Here is a 21,653-nt window from a genome sequence, read left to right as displayed (position 1 = left end):
AAAGGGGAAAGAAAACTCAGACATTCTGTCTTGGATGCAGCAATACTAAAGAGAAATGCAAAATAATTCATACCCTCCCTGACCGGCGCTCTCAGGATAGTGTTCTGTTTTTCACTGTCCACTGAAACCATCAAGGGAAAGGCACTGACAGGACTTTAAGCTGAATTCTAGTCGGTGACTAACTTACCTCTCACAGCACCAAAACCCTTTGTGAATGTAGGAAAGGAGTATGCATGTCAAAAACAATATATATATCTTGGAAGCAGAAAACATCAACATATGAAATTCCACCCTTTTTGTGTTAGTAAGTGGATGTAGGTGAAGACTTACTTTTAAATTTACTATGGTCCGGGGTATCTTGGCTTTCTTCTATCAGTATTTTGGCAGCCACGTCCAGAGTGACAATCTTGGTTTTGGAGACAAGGAACAGCATGACAAACTTCTGGCTCATAATTCTCAGAGACTTGTCTTTTCTACTGTTCGCTGATGCTACACAAGGAATGAAACAAAAGAATTAAAGCATGATTTTCTACAAGAAAGACTATACTTGCAGCTTGCCAAAATGATCTAGCCCTACCAGCACATGGAAAGATCACCCTTGTGAAAGGCAGAAGCTTACTGGATACACAGCACAGAAGTCAGCTCAGGAAGAAATGAGACAGATTTTCTTGTGGCTCATAAAATCACTCTACAGTAGGCATAAACTCTGAGATGCATATTTTAAACCACTCAATGTTTTATACTTATGCTTCCTATAATAGAATCCATGCGGTAGTTTTCCTGAAGCAACTTCTTGGAAAGATTAATGTAGAAGGATAAAAGGATAGGGTAGGAATATAGAATTGTTTTCGGAACATCAACTCTCCTCTCAAAGGCAAGAACTCCATTTTTATTCTCTGCAATGTCTACACTATACCCTAAACATAGTAGATGCCCGCCTCTTCCATTTCTTTTCAGAAATATGTGAATAAATGAGCTATATATAAACAGGAGACAGATTAGATGTGTGCTCCTGTGGATGGCAGGCAAACCATCCCTGACAGATGGCTGTCTTCTCTGGTTATTAAGATAAGTACTGGCTCATGGGGTGGAACTAAAAGGCATGAGGCAGTGAATCTAATGAAAACCAGGTCCACCTTTCTTTCCATTTCTATTTCTTATATTTGCACTTGTACTTTGTCATCTTAGCAACAGGGATGAAGATCACTGGCTAAAACAAGAAGAGGATAAATATGAATTGGGAAGGAAGAACCATGCTGATGTAAATAAAAATTCTGCTCCAAATGAAAGCAGAGGTTGTCTTTCTTATCAACATTTTCTTTGAACAGAGTTCTTTCCTAAGTAGTCTACTCTAGTATATAATTTGATAAAATTCTTTAAAAAGATAACTTATTCAAAGTAAATCTTACAGTTGTACAAAAAGAACCAGCATGGAGCTGCCTGTCTATAAATGGGAGTACTGCTAGTGATCTATTCTCCCAACAGGCCAAACATGAGTGACCTGCCATGAGCCAGGTTTATTTAAATGAGGTCGAGCAGGCAGTCGAGTTGGGGAGCCATCTGCCTCTTTTTCTTCAGTGAAGATAATAAGAGGACATCACCCTCCAGGGTTGTCAACCTGGCACTTCCCATCTGAGCAGTGAATCTTTGCAGAGACCACCACTCGCTCTTTCTCTCCCATTACTCATGAAGTTACAATGGACTCACAGGAGGGATAGTCGGGCTCAGAGAAATCCAGTAACTGTTGTTCCTGCAAATCTGGATCGCCATCTTTTTTACGTTCCCCAAATTTATAATCCATCAGGTCCAGCTCTTTCTGTTGGAGATAGGCCATCTGCTCTTCATATTTCTGCTCTTCTCCTAGTCTCTGGAGGTTCCTCAGGGTTTTTGGCAGGCTGTGCCGTCCATGCCAGCCATACTGATTCTTAGCCACCCGGCTGACCAGATGCAGCGACTCCAGCACATTTACAATGTCGTAGATGCGTCTCCTTTCCACACCTGTTTGAAAAACAGACATCATGCAGACAAACATTTTTGAAGACAAGTTCCTTGAGGGCCTGGACTGTGTCTGTGAACTGTTTTGTCTGATCCCCAATATAATGCCCACTGTGTGGATGCTCAAGAGATTCAACCTGCAAGGATGCAAACAACAGAAATTATTTTTCTTTTTACTTCTTGAGATACAACCTTCAAAAATATCTAAGATAAAACATCTATCTAGAAATGGTGATAGTTCCATCTGTCTGACATAAATAGTATAGCAACTGCTCTTTAGAACTGTAAGGCAAACCACACAAACATTTCAGCATGCTGAAATGGGTGAACTGAGCAACACACATAACAGTGTGCCTAATGGACACTTGATGAATGGATGGTTGACTATGACTTGTACTCCTAATTATGCAGACTATAAAATCAACTGTGCCTAAAAACTGACACTTCACTATTGGACAATACTATCTACACTTTCATGGAGTTTGAATGATATAAAAAAATTACCTTGATAATGCTCTCAATGGACCAGTAAGAAAAACAGGTGCAAATATTACATTTTCTATTTCAAATTGGAAATGCAGGTGTCAAGGGCTTGAATGCCCTTCTCTTATTACTGAAGGAAGCCAGAGCTGGGGTTGGAACAACATGGGAGTCTCCTTTTGTTCATCATGGCTAGACAATTCTCTGTGTTCGCATTCATCATAACCCAGCACACAGCCCAAAAGTGAAGCACAGAGACTCCAGTACAAGCTGACCATGAGGCTCAGCAGCGCGCTTTCCCAACACTCCCAAGGCAGCTAGGATTATAAGCTGTCCATCAAACCTAGCAAAAATACTTATTATAGTGGTTGAGGGTGTGGGGCTCTGCGGTCAGACTGCCTAAATTTGAATCCCTGATTTATGCCTTACTAGCTGGGTGATCTTGGGAAGTTACTTAACCTTTTTGTGCCTTTGTATTTATCTCATATAATAATGAGGATGAAATATAAGGGTAAATATAGAGTCTCCAGTAGGTGTTAATTTTAAATAAATACTTTTGTCATGACATTGGTTATACCTAAAATCCCTGCTAGCATAAGAGGTCACAGCAGAAACAGATTTTAAAAATCTCATGTCTGTGACTCATTCTGTTGTGCAACAGGCCCTTGGGCCCATAGCAAAAGCCTCCAGGCATCTTACAGAAAACCAGCCCAGCTACAAAGGTGCTTCTTTCATTTCACTTGCCAGGAGCTGTTATATAATCAGGGCAGACTCTGAATGTAGCTGTTGGCCCTTCAAAAATTTAACATGAGAAATATACCAAATTACAATGAGAACTCCGGAGCTGAAAGGAAGTTCTATCACATGCATAAAGAGGCATTTCACAGTCAATCAGAACATTTCAGCTCATGACCCTGAAAGGCTTGTTACCCTCACAAGCTCAGGCTTCGGTGCCAGATGCCTGTTGGAAGGTGCTGGCAGGAGCAGGCAGCAGCCCCTTGTCCAGAACTGCCTGTTTCTTATTCCAGTCTGTTTTCATATATTAACACATCTTGTTTAGAGCATAACATTCTATAAAACTTCCCATTAGAAATGTCATGTGACTGCAACTGACACCTCAGGGCCAGCCATATGCCCTGCTGTTTTGTTAGTTTATATTCGATAACAAGCTGTTAAGTCTCCATCTAGTGGCTAGACATCCCAAGAAGGGAAAATAAAAGAAGCTTCTGACCACCTGGAGATTCTCGATGATTCTCAGGAAGCATAGTGGGTGTTTAGTAGGTGCTTTTGGTGAAAACCAACATGGCAGCTGCCTGCCTGCACAATCCCTTACCTCTTTCATCTGAACTGAGTTTAACTGCCCACAGGCTGGTGCACTAGAAAGTTCCATTGCACAGGTCTCAAGACCTGTAGGTTACTTTGGGGGCTTGCTCAGTCAGAATGCTTTTCCCTGGCATTCAATCTTCTTTTTCTTTTATATTGAGGTCATTCTATTAATCCCAATCATAGGATTAGTTATATGGTCAAGGATTTACTAATTTTTGCTAAGCTTCCCTTAGTTGCTGATGGAACTTACTAAGAATTCTCAGCCCAGAAAAATAGTTTCCTAGGCTGTGCTATTAAGTCACTCCCAATTCTCTAAACTGTTACCCATGATATCCAATGTCAAACTACATGGCACCAGAATCAATGTAATTTGAATGCTCTGCACATCCTTAGTTAAATATAGTCTTGTGGCTTCTAACCTGGGATGTAGCACTGAGTTCAAACTCAATCCCAAAAGATATTCATTAGTGAAACAGCTTCCAGCAAGGGACCCCATTTTATGATGTCACAGGAAACGATGGCATGCTTGTTTGGCAGGTCTGGGTGATCAGGAGGCATTGGGAAGCTCTTATAAAAATCCCTGGAGTTCTGCTCCAGGCAGCCATAACATGGGGATGTGTGCAACAATCTAGAGCTATATGAAAGTAGGAGTCCACTTTTCTGTCCTCCCTGGGATGTAACAGAGCCCTGCAACATCTAATCCTTGGTTTTCTGCAGTGACGCCAGTGCAAAACTCCTTAATGGAAGTTGGGTATATAGAGGAAGTAGGCTTCATGAACCCCAATGAGAAGGATATCAGACAATCTGTCATTTTACCTTCATTACTGTAAGGCTAGTTTCTAGGACCTTGGACCTAAGAGCCTCAACTGGCTCTTCACCATGCCTGCTGGAAGGTGCTGGCAGGAGCAGTCAGCAGTTCCTTGCCCAAAACTTCCTGCTTCTTTATTCCAGTCTGTTTTCATATATTAACACATCTTGTTGAGTGTAACATTCCATACACCTTCCCATTAGAAATGCCATGTGAATGCAACTGATACACCCCAGGGCCAGCAAGGGACCCCATTTTTTGATATTTAGTTGGCTCACTTTCCCTTTCGTGATTAATTGCCCCCAATCCTAGAATACTATATTACACTTCTAGACTCCAAATCAGCCTCCAAACCATAGCACTCTACTTCCTCTTCCTATCTATAGAGGGGGATAGGGCAGCTAGGGTACTGACATTCTAGTAAGAGCTGATCAGAAACTGTTCCTCATAATAATAAGAGCTCATCATGCCTGCCATTGACTTTGGCATGTTACTGACATGATCCCTAACTTTGCTATGTCTCTGCAAGGTAGGTGCTGTGGTCTCTAAGTTATAGACAAAGAAAAAAAAAAGGTTAATTCACCTTGAGCTCTTATAGCCTATAAATTAGAGAGCTGAGCTGGGCTTCAAATCTAGCCATATGTGATCCAAAGCCCAGCCCATCGTCTTCCCATCTTAACTCACTGTTTCTTCATCTCATTTTCCAACAACCAAAATCTACTTTGCTTTCAGCTTGAATAATTCAGGTTGATCTTCCTCTATTGGGCACATTTCTCTAGGATATGGAAGAAACAGAACTAAGAAACTAAAAATTATAATCTATCATTTATTTATTTAGCTGATTTCTTCAGAACTTCTTCTTTTTTTGTGTGTATGTAAAACCTTCCTATTTTTAAGGGGGACACCCTGACACCTTCAAGCTCTTGCAATTTCTGCTTATTTAACAAATGTCAACAATATGTTCATTCTGGAAATAACTGCAATGTCCACTAGGGGTCTCTATTCCGAAGCAGGTGTATACATGCTTCAGCACACACACCCATCTCACATGCACGTGAACACGTGGATTCCTCTTTGTTATAAGGTTTAGTTGTTTGGGTTATGTCCAAATGACCTTTTTCTAGTTTGACCCCACTTGCTGTACCAAGCATCGTATGGGACTTTAAACATAATGCTCTTGCTCTCAAATCATGCTTTACAAAGTTGAAATAAAACCAGTTCTGAACTGCTGAAAGTATAACTAAAAATACAAAGCAGGCTATTTCTAAATATTTTTGCATCAGTTTGAAGTAAGATGAACTTAAAATATGAGATACTAATTTGTAATGTAACTCTATTATAAAAAATATTACTCATTATAAAATATTTTTTAAGGTTAAAAAAGACAGCATTCTTGTTGGGTCCTCAGGTCTAAAAGGCTCCCTGAAATTTTTTGTATAATGAAGAGAAATTTGATGATGACAAAGGAATCTGTGCCTGTTCCTCTGTCTTCACCCAATTGTAGGGCCCACACTACCTGAAGTCTTTGGCCTGCCCAAGGAAACCAGTTTCCCACAGTAACTGGAGACAGGCCTCCAGGTAATGTGATGATACATACCAAGACTGACAGCAACTTCATCTAGGGAGATGGTAGTTTTCTCAGTTGACAAGGGATAACTTGGATAGCGAGCTAGAAACTTCTGGCACAGGAGTCCTAAACTTTTCTGTTTTCTGCTTGGCCTTTGCTTTTCAAATTCGTCCACAGCACTGTCCCCAACAACATCAAGCTACAGAAGGCAGATAGAAGGGAGGGGGAAGATGTCACAGTTAACATCCTAATGGAGAAATGGCAATGGCCAGTACTGGCAAACTGGGGGGACATCTCAATGCATACCATCCTAGATTCTGGTTAAAATACGTTTCCTAATCTAATTTCTTGAATGTTTCATCTATTGTCTCCTCTGGACTGATGTTTTTTCTCCTTTATAATTTGAGACTGAGGCTATTAGTTAAAAGTTTGACAAATGAAAAATGCAAGTCTTTTACTGGTTGCTACAGCTTAGCTACTAGTGCACTCGCTGGGCCTGTGGAATCAGCATCACCAAGAGCTTGTGAGATGTAGAATCTCAGGCATCAGCTATATGAGAATCTGGCTTTTTATAACATTCTAGGTGATTTCTATTGACAGGGAAGTTTCAGATGCATTGGCCTGCCTTCTTCACCAAACTGTTTTATATTTCACAACCGACCAAAGGTTAATGAAAGTGAATGAAGGCAGTCCAATCATATTCTTCCTTATGCTTTATTTGTAAATACATTAAAGTAGCATCCTGTCTCCTCCACCCACATTTGAAAGGGGCTCCATTCAAGCCCCAAGAAAGTAAAAGGCTTTTCAATGAACAGATTCAAAGAGAAAAGTGATATAATTATCTCTATAGATTCAGAAAAAACATTTGATACATTTAACAGTCATTCATGATTTTCAAAAACACCTTTAAAAAACTCGGAATAATAGAGAACTTCAGTGAGGGTATTCATGAAAATACAAAGGCAAATGTCTATTTGTAAAACCTTGGAAGTGGTCCCTTAAAGTCAGGAAACAATAAGGATGCCCATTATCACTTTCCCTTCTGCATCAGACTGAAGGCCCTAGTCAATGTGTGGGGATAAGAAAAAGAAACTGAGGCACAGGGATTGGAAAGGAATCAGCCACTTTCCTTCTCCAGAAGATATCACTGTTCACACAAAAAAACTCAAAAGAATCTCTGATAAATCATTAAAAATAATAAAAGAATTTAGCAAGGTAGTTGAATACAAGAGAATACATTTTTTTAAAAATCAGCTGCATTCCTATACAACAGTAACAGCAAAGGAATTGAAAAGGTATCATTTACGAAAGCAACAAGATTGATAAGGATTTTAGGAATAAATCAAGCAAAAATCTACTTGCATAAAATACGAAAACTTAAGATTTTAAAGAATACTTAAAATTTAGTGAAGTATACTGTCTTCACAAAGACGAAAACTCAGTATCGTAAAGAGGTGAATTCGTAGTCTCAAGATTAAATGCAATCTCAGTTAAAATCCTATCTAAAATATACATGGAAGAACAAACAGTCCAGAGTAGCCCACACGCTCTGAGGAAAGATTTTGTTTTACCTGCTTCTTACAGTATGAGTATTAGGGTAGGGATGGACAATGGAACAGGAAGGGTCTAGAAACAGACACACATGTAAATGGAACTTTGACATGAAAGCAGTTGCACTGCCAGCCCAGCTGAGGGGGAGGAGAAAGACCTCCTGAATAAATAGTGCAGGGACAACTGATGGTATGTATAGAAAATCAAAGTTGCCTTCTTGACTCATGCTATCCACAAAAAGCAATTCCAAATGGATCAAGAATTTAAACAGGTAAAGCAAATTTTAAATGAAGAAAATAAAGGAGAATATTTTTCTAACCTTGGAATAGGGAAGAATTTCTTCAGACAAAAAACATTACTCTTAGAAGAAAAAAATGAACTAAATTAAACTTAAGAACTTTTGTCCATCAAGAAATAACATAAAGGGAAAAGACAATTATCAAACTGAAAGAATAGATACATAACTCACATAATTAATAAAGGTTTATTATCAATATATAATCAACTCCTACAAATCAAAATGACAAAAAAAAACCCCATAAAAACTGGCAAAGAACACAAACAGGCATTTCACAGAAGAGCAAAAAACATGGTGGCCAGTAAACATGTGGAAAGAAGCTTACTCTCATGAATAATCAAAGAAAAGCAAATGAATATTACAAAAAGATTCACACTGTATAGTCATGAGATTAGCAGAAATTATTAAATTTGACAATTTCAAGTGTCAGAATGGATATGGATGGCTAAATATTTATATATTACTAGAGGGAGGCAAACAGTTTCCAAATTGGAAAGCAATTTGGCATTATCTTGTGAACCTCTGCATATCTAATGACCTAGTACTACCAGTAGGTATGTACCCAAAACAGCAGTTCTCAATCTCTTTGCTCTCAGGAGCCCTTTATGTTCTTAAAAATTACTGAGGACTCCACAGGGCTTTTGTTTATTGGGGTTATCTATTGATAGTTACCATGTTAGAAATGAAAACAGAGACAGTTAAAATGTTTTGTGAGAAAGGGGTATTTCATATATTATTTAGTTTCTGGATTAATAGAAGAGAACTGATATTTGTGCTTGCCTTTTGTAATCAATCTGTTGCAATAGCCATATCATGTACTTCGCGGAAGATGCCAGTGTACACTTGGGAGAGAATGAAAGTTCAAAAATGGCAAAGGTCTTTGCATAATTATGAAAATAGTTTTAACTTCCCCGACTCTCGGAAAGATTGTCTGTAGACTCTGAGGTCCCCAGATCACCCGTTGAGAATCACTGCCCAAGGGAAACTCTTATATATGTACACCAGGAGACATAAATAAGAACGAATATCATAGCATGGTTTGTACTGGCCCTAAACTGCAAACAACCCAAATGGCTGTAAACAGGAGAAGTAAGAAATAAATTGTGGTGTAGTCATGCAGTGGAGTATCATAGAGCAATGAAAGAACTATGGCTACATGCGAAAACATATTCAGAAGAATGATTACTCTGTTGGGGGGACAGATGTAAATTAATTACATTTTATCCATTTTTGGGCTGAGAGGTAGATTCATGGTGTTAAAGGTACTGCAAAAGATATGTGTATTTCAGATGATCAAATAGTCTATCAAAAAGTAATAAGGACTAGTTTAAAAAAGGTATTAAAAGTCTGTTTAACATTGAGTACACAAAGACAGAAATAAGGGAACAACAGACACCAAGGCTTACTTGAGGGTAGAGGGGTGAGAGGAAGGTGACGGCTGAAAAACTACCTGTTGGGTATTGTGCTGATTACCTGGGTGACCAAATTATCTATACACCAAACACTCACTAAATTCAATTTACTCATGTAACAAGCCTGCACATGTACCCATTGAACTTAAAAGAAAAAAAACTACTTAAATTACTTGATTTTGATTGAATACATCAGACATTAAAAGCATCAGTATATAGTAAGTTTTCTGGATACAAGATCAATATACAAAAAAAAAAAAAATTGTATTTGCATATACTAGGAACAAACTATTGGAAATTAAAACTAAAATAAAAATACAATTTGCAATAGCATCAAAAAACTTGGAAATCTAGAGATAAATCTGACAAGAGATGTACAATACCTGTACACCAAAAAGTGTGAAACACTGCTGAAAGATATTAAAGCCCTCAATTTCAAAAGAAAGTCTGTTTTAAATCCATTGAAATTGTAGGTATTTACTTTCTAAAGGTGGTGAACACTTCTAGTGACTTACCAGCTAAAATCTCTCTATAAAGCCTGAGTAGAAAGCCAAAATTTTAACTGTTTTAGGGGTGTGTTAAACAACTAGTTCTATCAAAGTTAGATCAACAATGTTACCTTGTGAAAGAGGTCACTAATCATTTCCATTGACTGATTGTCACTTTGCTATATTTTTGTCAAAAAAATTACAAAAGATCTAATATTTATATGCCTTTGACAACAAGAGGCACATTTAATCTTATGTAGTTTTAAACCAGGACAGGTACCACAACCCTCATTTTACAAGTGTGTAAACTGAGGTGCAGAGATTTCCCCCGTCACCCAGCTAGCAATTTGAACCCAAGGCCTCAGAAACCAGCTCCTTGTGGGTTTCATATCAAATATAAAATGGAAAGGAAGCCAAAGGAAAGCCCAGACTTAAAAAAGGAATTGTGAAATCCCTCTGGCTTCAAGCCTGTAGGAACTACTCTCAAGACTGTATGATTTGTATTTAGTTATGTAAAAGAATCTCAGTACTACCACTGATCTCCCACTGCAATATATATAACAGATTAAAGTCATTTTGTTCGATGAATTTCAAGTTGTAATTCGAGACATCTTTTTTCTCTTCTCTCTTCCCAATTTCTTCATTTTGGCAATTTTTATAGCTTAAAAAAATCCACCAAAAGGAGAAAAATGGCTAAGAATACTGAAATCTGCAAAACTTTTCTTAGCAAGCTTGGGAAAAAGCTTGATGGAAAATGAAAATAACTGACCTTTTATTATTATTCTTATTTTTACAAAGTATGGACATGCTGCTTATTCAACAGCACTGTTTCCCCACAGAACAGGTAATTTAAAGATGTCTTAACTTCAATAAAGCTCCAAACTAACAAACTGGTCATATATAAGAATAATGGAATTTCCTAAACCAAAAATATTTACATTAATATTATCCTTAAAATCTGGGCAAAATTAAAATTCACAGAAGCATTTAAAAAATCCAAATCCCTTCATTAAATAAAAATGATTAAATATCATTACTTTAAAATAATTTATCATTTTTAAATGAGCCCTGGTCCAGGGAGTATCATACAGAAAAGCATTCATTATGAAAAATAAGATAGAATGAGTTTTCTGTAATAAAATCAAAAGATATTCGGTTTGACACTGATTTTGGGTCAATAGGAACTGAAAAATTGAGAGTTCTATGACTTTTTAATAATCAAGTAAAATTTTTTAAGTTCCATAAGATTGCCAAGGAGCACATTCTGTTTACCTGTAGAGAATCTGTAAATACATCATCCTTGTTTTCAATGCGTCGGAATAATCCCTTTTTCTTCTCCCGGTCCCTTATATCTGGGCTGGCAGCACTAATGAGCATCTTCAGGTTAGCTGTGGGTGTCCATGGTTCCGCTTGCTGTCTGTCAACTAGCTTAACTGGAGTAATGGGATTTCTTTCTGGAGTAAATTTTTTTTGCTTCGATAAATCAATTGGTTCATTTTTTATTGGAGTCTTCGGAGCCATCCTTGGTCGATCAACAAATATATTTTCCTATTTTAAAAAAGAGACTTTTAGCAAGAATGAGAAAAGGCAGGTATCAGCTAAGCGTACACTTTGTTCCCACCATTCACTAAGACTTGAAAATACAAATAGGACCATATGTTTAGGGCTGAAAAGTATCAGGATAGGACTAATGAAAGTTAGAAGTCTTCATGGGAATCAAAGAGTGGCTGCAATGAGAAGTGGATTATAATCTGCTACACATTTTACACCTATCTTTCATGGTATCTCCGTAAGAGAAATCACAACATATCTGTCCCTGTTGCATGTTTGTAACAGATGGGGACTATGAGGGCCAATCTGGGTTGAGTCCATATTGCTTGTAGGTGTCATCTTTTTAAAAACACTACTTACACGTGTGCATTGACTAGTGAAGGGCAAGAATGCTTTTGTAGTTCAATGCACGGCAGTGCTAATATAGCACTTAGTAGCAGGACCAGTTAATGGAAGAGCACCCAACAAAATCCCATATTTTAAGCCAATCTAGAGAGTACGGTGGCAATACTTGTGCTGAGGTTTATTTTTCTTCCTTTTTTTTTTTTTTTTAAATAGATAGGGTCTCACTCTGTTGTCTAGGCGAATACGGTGGTGTGATCATGATTCACTGTAGCCTCAAACTCCTGGGCATGTGCAATCCTCTTGCTTTAGCCTCCCAAGTAGCTGAGACCACAGGCACGCACCACTACACCCAAATACTTTATTTTTTGGACATAGGGTCTCGCTCTGTCACCCAGGCTGGAGTACGGTGGCATGATCACAGCTTACTGCAGCCTCAAACTCCTGGGCTCAAGTGATCTACCCACCTCAGCCTCCCAAAGTGCTGGGAATTCCAGTGCACACCACCACACCCAGCTAATTTTTTTTTTTTTTTTTTTTTGAGACGGAGTCTTACACTGTTGCCAGGCTGGAAAGCAGTGGTGTGATCTCGGCTCAATGCAACCTCCACCTCCTGGGTTCAAGTGATTCTTCTGCCTCAGCCTCCCGAGCACCTGAACTACAGGCACATGCCACCACACCCAGCTAATTTTTGTATTTTTAGTAGAGATGGGGTTTCACCATTTAGCCAGGCTGGTCTCAAACTCTTGACCTTGTGATCTGCCCACCTTGGTTTCCCAAAGTGCTGGGATTACAGGCATGAGCCACTGCGCTCAGCCTTATCTAGCTAATTTTTAAAATTTTGTGTAGAGACAGGGTCTCACCATGTTGCCCAGGCTGGTCTTGAAATCCTGGCTTCAAGTGATCCTTCTGCTTTAGCCTCCCAAGGTGCTAGAATTACAGGCATGAGCCACCACGCCTGGCCTTTTAAAATTTTTTGTAGAGATGGGGTCTCACTATGTTACCAAGGCTCATCTCAAACTCTTGGCTTCAAGTAATCATCCCATATTAGCCTCTCAAAGTGCTGGGATTACAGGCATGAGCCACCACACCTAGACTATTGAGGTTTTTAAGTGTTTAACACCCAAGCTCCGTTCTTTTTTTTTTTAATTCTTCATTTTTCTTTCTTTTTTTTTTTAATTTTATTGCATTTTAGGTTTTGGGGTACATGTGAAGAACATGCAAGATTGTTGCATAGGCACACACGTGGCAGTGTGATCTGCTGCCTTCCTCCCCATCACCCACATCTAGTACTTCTCCCCATGCTCTCTCCCCAACTCCCCCGCCCGCTGTCCCTCCCCTATTTCCCCCGAACAGACCCCAGTGTGTAGTGCTCCCCTCCCTGTGTCCATGTGTTCTCATTGTTCAACACCTGCCTATGAGTGAGAACACGCGGTGTTTGATTTTCCAAGTTCCATTCTTAATTTTTCTGTACCCTGGTGATAGCTTGTGGAATAGCGCCTGCCTTCATACTTTGAGGTAGGCTGTCTTAAATAATTCTAAGAAAAGATTAATGATGGGCCCATTGTTAAAAAGGACTAAGTATATAGAATCTGCCTTTGGAACTACCAAGTAATTAAAATATATCTTTCCCCTAAAAAAGTTTCAAAAATTCAATATGAGAATTTGACAATTCAATATTCAAAAACAGAAAGATTCTGCTCTTTTCGTAGTATTCCCTTCCAGTCATCAGTGTCTTACATAATTACAAAGGTAGATGAGTTATCTGTCACTCCTTCCCCGTACACTCTATAGAGCTAATGCGTGCTTGGGTTTTGGCTGAGAAGTGGTTTACAGTAAGTACTTTCCTATAAATAAGCAACATGTGAAGAGGTAAAATATTGGGAGAAACTGGAATTTGTGTAGACAAGGCAACTCTTGCTCCTTGGATCAGCAGAAGCTGCATGCTAGCTAGGGCAACGTTCTGTCCCAGTGTAAGAGGAAGGAGAGGAGTGAGTGGTAGTGGCGGTTTCTCATATGACAGTAAGCACCCAGCCCAGAGTGCTGCATCTACCCACCTCTTTTAACAAGTTCCTGTTAGTGTGCTATTCTGATAAAAGGCTTCTACAGGTGAACTCTCAAGGGAAGTTACTGTTTACTATGCGCCATGCTTTGTTTCATGTATTTTGCATGTATTGACTCCTCATCCAATCCTGTGACATAGGTATTATTATTTTTCCAGTGTATAGATGAAGAAACCGAGGCACAGAGAAGTCAAATAACTTGCCTGAGGCCACCTATGACCTCATTCAGTGTAAAATCATTGGTATGCAAGAAACAGCTGGAGGCACAACTTTCTGAAATTCTGCATCTAAAAATGAGCATGTGTCTTGGGTACAAACTGGGAGGAAGTCATCTTTTTCACATCTCCAACCAAAGGTACCCAGCAGGCCACTGATCCCCACTAGCACCTAGGGAGAGGCAGCACAGGAAATAGTTATATATGCAGGATGCAGGGCCGGCTAACCTTCCCTTCCTACTTATCAGCAGAGTGAGTGCGGCAAGTTCCTGTACCTCACTGTACTTTATTTCCTTCAACTGAAAACGAAGTTCATAAAAATACCAATCTCAAGGGTTATTAGATTAGTTCCTGGCATATAGCGAGCGCTCGATAAAACAGCTATTATCTTTTCCCTCTTTCCTATTCTTTATTACCATTCACTCTGGCATTTCGAGCTAAATATACTACAGCACATCATATTGCGATTTAACTTCCTGGATGTGTCTTGTCTCAATAACAAGACTGTGACCTTGAAAATGTCAAGAAGCAAGTTCCACATGTGTTGTTCTTCACAGTTTTTGGCACAATGCCTTGCCCACTGCAGGTGCTCAAAGAACACTGTGCTTTGATGAGTTATTCCAAAAGGTATCCTCATGGTGGAGGGTGTGGTCCAGGCACGCTGGGTGGACAGAGATTTACACGCCTTCTCCATTGCTTCCTATAGACTTATTTTTTCCCTAGCGAGGGAGCAATTGAGAATGAATTATTTCTTCATACACTTTGATATATTTTCACTGAAGTTTACGGAAAACTTAAAGTAAGAGGGGAGTTAGTTAGGTCATGTAGGTTATGATAGTATTACACCTCTACATCAAAAGAAAAAAAATGCCAAACCAATTGTTTTCTAAGGACTCAGGTGGACAGAAAGTCAACTGGCAATCTAGTCACATCTTGCTCCATCTGTCTGTCCTGCTATGCTGATGGCGTATAGGGCTGTGGAAAGGGTACTGCAATGGAAACCTGATTTGTGTCCCAGCTGTTTGTATCTTTTTGATCCTGGACAAACTGTTCATTCTGTCTGGGGCCAGGCTTCCATATGTATAAAATGAGGAATTTAGACGAAAGTATCTATCTCCAAGGTTTTCTCGCAAGGCTGCCTAGCTGTGGAGTGGATGCTGGGATGAACCCTGATCTCTTCAGATGTGACTCATTCCCCAGCTGCTGGAAGAAATGCCAACAGTCATCCCATAACCAGACTGCTTTGGCTGAAGACGGCTGACTCGTCCAGGGTCACACCACTTCCTCTCCTATACTCACTGGCTGATAGAAGTGGCACAGACATAAAAGCAAGGCCTCCTTGCCTCAACTCTGGACTCCTCTAACGAATACCCTAGAACTCCCCAGAGGGTAACTTCCACTGCGACTGTATCGCAGCTCCACGTATCCCTCTGTCCAATTCCATGCCTTTCCATCCGTTCCCTAGGCATTGATCCCGAGAGCACTTCCTAATAAACCTCCTGCACACTTAACCTCCAGGTAAGATCTGCTTCAGGAAATCTGACCTGCAATACTCTGGAAATCACTCCCTCCATTAGAGTGTCTGGAGAAATGTATCCTGTGAAATGGCCCTCTAGTTTTCATATGTAAATAGAGGTAATATACCTTGGCTTACCTACCATAGAGTTGCTGTGATGATGAGCTCAGAAGGTAAAAGCACTCTGTCATCTGTGACAAATGTTCAATATTATTACTAATAACAAGAGCACACTGACTCTAGGTAAACTGGTTTATGCTGCCACAGAAAAGTCTTGGTTGTCTCGGTTCTACTCCTGCTCCTGTGTCAGATACAGCTTTGATCATGTTATCTCAAACAATATTCACAGTAATTGGCCCTTGGCCATATTTCGCCAACTTCCTTTTCAGTTCCCTCTCATGCACATCCCACATTCTGCCCAAACAGTCCCCTTGCTCTTCAAACCTGCCCTTCACTTTATCACAGCTAAGCTGGTGCTCACACCACCACTTCCTCTTTAATGCCACTGGTTTGCCTGTTAATATTTTGACTACTATTTAAGGCTCATAGCAATGACTACATGTTAGAAAGTATCTCCTTCTAGCTATGAACCAGAAACTCTCTAGAGTACACCTTCTAGAAGCAATCCACATTTGAGGGTTTCATCCTCGTACCCCCTAGGGTTCCCTCAAACTACCAGTCTGTTCTGATCCACTGCTCTTACTTAGGTCACCTCTCGGTTGCCAGATCAAGTAAGAGGCAAAATATCTTACTTGACCTCACTGCAGCAGTTAAGACAGTTGACTATTCTTTGCTCTATGGAACTCTCAGCCTTTAACTTGTGAGATACCACTGTTTCTCTCCTGGTTCTTCACATACTTCTGACCGTGCCTTCTCAGCCTCCTTCTATTTTCACTCTTACAAACCAAACCACAGGAGTCCACACACAACCCTCTGCCCGTCTCTCACTATGTGCCACTCCCATGTATAGGGCTTTAAAATCAACCTGTACGCTGACAGTTCCCATTTGTACCTGACTACGACCTTTCAGGAATTCCAAAATCAGGCTACCTATTGCCTTCTGCATATACTTATTTACCTGTAAATCACACAGGTACAAACATATTCCAAACTAAACTCACCTTCTTTCTCAGCCACTCCCAAAAGAGATGAATGACCTTCAAAGAACACCCATGCCCATTAAGTCTGGGCATTGCCCCCAAATAAACCATCCTCATTTCTACTTCTTCACTAGCTCCCCTCCTCTCTATTTGCCTGAGACTTAGTATTCCTTCTAGCTGTAGCTCAAGTGCTAGCTCCTTCACAGAGTTCTCCTAACCTCTTTGCCCCAGACTATTTTCCACTTTTGTTGTCTCAAGCACATTGTAAACAGATAGTAACTTTGGGTAATGAAGTTGGAAACTCCTGCATGTTTTAAAGAAAAGTTTCTCCATAACTGGTAAGAAAATGCATGTATAAGACAGTACCTACAGACTTTGACCAATGGGCAGATGGCCAAGAAAGAAATGCTTTAAATGACCGCTGATCCAGCAGGACACTCCAGGTATTCCCCAGAGGGATTCCAAGAAGGAACAACTCAGCACCACTAGCTTCCAGCTACTCTTGATTTCATGAACATTTTCGGAATGCCCATACATCATGCTGTTTCTTCTGCCTAAAATATCCATCTCGTTCACTTTTGCTTTCTTGTAGGTTGAGCTTTCTCATCCACTAAGGCTTAGCCCAAATCTTCCTTCCTCTGTGAAGCTTTTTAATTCTCTCTGAACTCCCCATGTATTTATTTCCTCCTCCTCTTTCTGCCCAAGTACTTCGTTCCCATTCCTAGTACAGCACTTAACAAATCAACAGGATAGTTTCACATTTGGGCCCCTGAAAGTCTTTCAGGTAATTGAGAGTAAAGCGGACATCATGTTTATCTTTAGGCTATCAGTCTGATTCAAAACAGTGTGAAGACTATGTGGTTATGGGTGCTTTACAAAAACTCAGTGTGGGGAGTACTATATATTAATTCCCATTTATGGAAGAAAAAAATGGACTTAGGGAGATTAGGAAACTCATTAAATCACTATATCCCCAGCATCTGGATGAAAAATATTTGTTGAAAGACCTTGTAAGTATGTTTGAGGTCACACAGCTAATAAATGGCAAAGAGCAGGAAATCAAACCCAGGATCCCTTGGCTTTTAAACCCCATGTTTTCATCATCCCTTTATTTCATAGCAGCATATCTGTTTACGGTCACATAGCTAATAAATGGCAAAGCAGGAAATCAAACCCAGGATCCCTTGGCTCTTAAACTCCATGTTTTCATCATCCCTAGAAAGCATCCTTCCTTTACTTCACAGCAGCATGAAAAAGAGAGACAGAAGGCCCTCCTAGTAACTATATGGAAGCACTCTGTTCTCATCTCTTGCCTTCTATTTGAGAGGACATAATCCCTACTCAGACGTGCTATTCCAAACGTTTTCACTGCTTGTCCAATCTCTTTAAGTCAGTTGAGTTTTCTTCCACACACATGACTGTGAAAGCTCGACTGGACACAGCACTTACTGATGCTAGAGGAGAAGGGTCCTTGTCGAAGGCACTTGATAAAGTCATTGACCCAGAAGGAAGAGAAGCAGAGCACTGACTTAGACTTTATATAAATGTACGGATACATATTCTTTCAAGGCTGAACCATCCAAATTAGGAAGGAAAACAAAGACTTGTTCTAAAACTCTCAAAGCCCAAACTCTGAACATACACTTTCGTCTGGGCATTTCCACATTCATGGCTTAGATAATTAAAAAAAAAAAGTCCAGTTTTTTTTTCTTCACTTTATCTGTGGTTTCACTTCCAGTGGCCAACAGTGGTCTAAAAATATCAAAAGGAAAATTCCAGAAATAAACAATTCATGAGTTTTAAGTTGTATGTTCTGTGTGATGAACTCTCATGTCATCCTGCTCCGTCCTGCTTGGGATGTGACTCCCCCTCTTTGTCCAGCGTATTTGCTCTGTGGATACTACCTGCTCCTTCGTTAGTCACTTAGCAGCCACTGTGTTACTGGCTGACCTTCACGGCATCGCAGTGCTCATGTTTGAGTAACTCTTATTCGACTTCATAAGGGCTCCAAAGCACAAGAGGAGTGATGCTGGCATTTGGATATGCCAAAGTGAAGTCATAAAGTGCTTCTTTTAACTGAAAAAGTGAACGTTCTTGACTTAAGGAAAGAAAAAACCGTACTCCAAGGTTGCTAAGATCTACTATAAGAATGAATCTCCTATCTGTGAAATTGTGAAGAATGAAAAAGAAATTCATGCTAGTTTTGCTGTCATACCCCCAAACTGCAAAAGTTATAGCCATGGTACATAAGTGCTTAGTTAAGATGGAAAAGGCACTAAATTTGGGGGTGGAAACATAAGCAGAGTAAACAAAAATGTGTTCCAACTAATGGCAATCCAGTTCACTGTTATCCGCAGTTTCAGGTACTTGCTGCAGGTCTCAGAACACATTTCCTGGGGATAAGGGGAACTATGTATTTCTTTGCTTAATAAAAATAAATCAAAATGCTGGACCAATGTATACCTACATGGGGGAAGCATACAATTTCACATCTACCCCAAATTAACAATAATCAAGTATTCTTCAAAGGTTCATATGACAGGTGCTTTGCAACTGAGGAGTTTCATTGTTGATGCTAAGCCTAAAAATAAGACCAGGAACTCAGAGAGTTCAATGCCCAAGCTGCTACTCACAGATTTATATTCAAAGTTTCTAAAATTTGGTTTGTTATTTCTATTTGCCTCCGCCTAAAAATGCTCAGATAGCTTAGACATTGTTATGGCCAGTTTACTTTATACTGTTTCTTGAAAACAACACCTTGGTCTTACAAATCACAAGGGGTGCAAAATGGAAGGGAATGGCTCAGTGCAAAACTAGCAATAGTATGGTAATATATTCAGAATATATTGATGTGTTGAGCCTCTTTATCTCCCTGATGGTAGGTATGGGTCTACTCTTTGGTGAATCCAACGGCCTCTAGGAGCTAGTTTGTTGGTATGAAAACATTTCACAGCACTTTAATAATCCAGCATTTATAACTACAATGGTCTATCTTCCTGGGAACAGAGGCTTAGCATTCCTACAGAGCATTAGCTACACGACCCTTGACAACTGTATTACAAACTTTGATTGCTATAGCCAGCGGATTTTTGACTTATATAATGGGTTACAACATTACATGTAACCTTGCCTATTTTTCCCACTATATCTGAGAGTAGAATTGCAGCAATAACGGTTTGGATGGTTCCATTTTTTCTTTTCTTTTCTTTTTTTTTGAGAAGGCGTCTCGCTCTGTCTCCCACGCTGGAGTGCAGTGGCGGGATCTCGGCTAACTGCAACCTCTGCCTCCCGGGCTCAGGCAAGTCTTCTGCCTCAGCCTCCTGAGTAGCTGAGACTACAGGCGTCCACCACCACTGGCAGCTAATTTTTGTATTTTTTTTTTTTTTTTTTGGGTTTCACCACATTGGTTAGGATGGTCTCCAACTCCTGACCTTGCCATCCACCCGCCTCGGCCTCCCAAAGTGCTGGGATTAACTTTGGCCCGATGGCTCTATTTTTAAAAAAGAATGTTTCTACAATGTTCAATATTAATTATTATGTTTAAATACAAATACAAATGGCATGTTGGAACACTTAATTGAATTCAACATCACCATCCTTAATGTATTAGAAAGTAAGGTATTTATGCTTGCTTACCTTTTGTGCATTTTCCCCATCTTCAGTTGCAAAATCTAGTCTGGGCTGCCTGGGGCTGATCAGGTCTTTTAGTGTTAAACAATTTACCTCCATCTGTAATTACATTAGAAAATGATTTTACAATTAGATATTTTTTCCTCCCACAAAAATATCTACATATATTTTTCCTCCCACAAAAATATCTACCTATTTGTTACTTGTTTGTCAATATGAAATTCTCAATTCTCTAAACACATCCTGGGCATTTCCAGGAGTACAGCCACCCTCAACTTTCTAAAACTCACACGAACAAACTCAAACACCTAAAGTGTGCTTGGTAATACTGAAAAGCTGGTAAGGAAAAAAAAGTCTACAAAAATAGTAATTCTTTATGAAAAGCTAGATGGCAAAATAAAGTTACCAAGTCGGAAGGGTGTTGGGCAAATCTGTCAGAAAGTGCAGGGTCTCCCAGGTCAGTTAATTTTGGCGCAAAGAACTGAGAGGAATTCGGCTTTGAGGGGGTTTGAATCGGGGAAGGAAACCCGATCTCTAGACCAAGCCCACTCAGCGCTGAGCGCAGTCCCTCCCCAGGCCTCCATGCAGACCCCCCAAATAAACTCCTCCAATGAAAGCCCCAAATCGTGGGGAAGGGCAAATCCCCTCTACTGCCCGGCCAGAGGGAGAGCTGCAGCCGGCACAGCCTCTGCGCACCGGGTCCCCAGGATCCCCAGGCAGAAACACCTCGAGCCTCCCACAGCCGGGGGAAGGGAGGGGTGGCAGGCTGGCAGCCGGGGCGGGAGGGGTCCCCGTATCCCAATTCCCGCCTCCCTACCAGGGCTGGGGCCGCACGCTTACCCCTGCTCTCCAAGGGAGGCTTCCTGCCTCTGCAGGGACCTTCACGGCCCCACGCCGATGAGGGCAGGTGGTGCGGCAATCAGCAGCCGGGCGGCGGCATCGGCAAGGGAGAGCGAGAGGCGCAGATCCCTGCGCCGAGTGCCCTGGGCTGGCTGGGACCCCGCGGCGTCCGGGCAGCGCCAGCGCTCAGACCCGCCGTTCGCGACTCCAGCCTGGATCCCAGTCCCCGCTAAAACACCTCCTCTGGCGCCTTGAGACCGAATTTGAGAATCCACCAATCAGCGGCGGCCGACGGGGCGGCCCCGGCCAATCGTGCGGCGGCACGGCCCGGGCTCGCCGCCCCTCGGAGTCTTGGCGCTCCGAGCCGCGCTTTTTGCCCTCACCCGCCCAGTTGTTGCCGCCTCGGCCCCCTCCCCCTTCCCGGTACCTGGAAACCTCGGGCCGGGGAGCCAATTCCTGCTGGGGACGCGG

The 21,653-nt window shown here is 40.7% G+C and overlaps 1 protein-coding gene across 2 annotated transcripts in view; it reads right to left on the bottom strand.

Annotated features, from left to right (window-relative positions):
* The window catches only part of E2F7 (E2F transcription factor 7), a 45,734-nt gene extending 24,316 nt beyond the window's left edge, over nucleotides 1–21,418 (bottom strand). For both annotated transcript variants that reach the window (XM_017530616.1, XM_017530617.1), the window contains exons 1-6: nucleotides 21,183–21,418; nucleotides 20,349–20,441; nucleotides 11,198–11,473; nucleotides 6,207–6,375; nucleotides 1,708–1,998; nucleotides 331–489 (exon numbers count right to left, since the gene is read on the bottom strand). In XM_017530616.1, coding sequence (XP_017386105.1) covers nucleotides 331–489; nucleotides 1,708–1,998; nucleotides 6,207–6,375; nucleotides 11,198–11,473; nucleotides 20,349–20,441 — 988 coding nt within the window. In that variant the 5' untranslated portion in view covers nucleotides 21,183–21,418. The remainder of the gene's footprint in view (nucleotides 1–330; nucleotides 490–1,707; nucleotides 1,999–6,206; nucleotides 6,376–11,197; nucleotides 11,474–20,348; nucleotides 20,442–21,182) is intronic.
* Nucleotides 21,419–21,653: the final 235 nt, after the last annotated feature.

Source organism: Cebus imitator, unplaced genomic scaffold (assembly GCF_001604975.1).
Source record: "Cebus imitator isolate Cc_AM_T3 unplaced genomic scaffold, Cebus_imitator-1.0 Scaffold67, whole genome shotgun sequence".
NCBI classification, from domain to species: Eukaryota; Metazoa; Chordata; class Mammalia; order Primates; family Cebidae; genus Cebus; species Cebus imitator.
The sequence above is the reverse complement of the archived record's forward strand: the minus strand, read 5'-3'. Positions and strand labels throughout refer to the sequence as shown.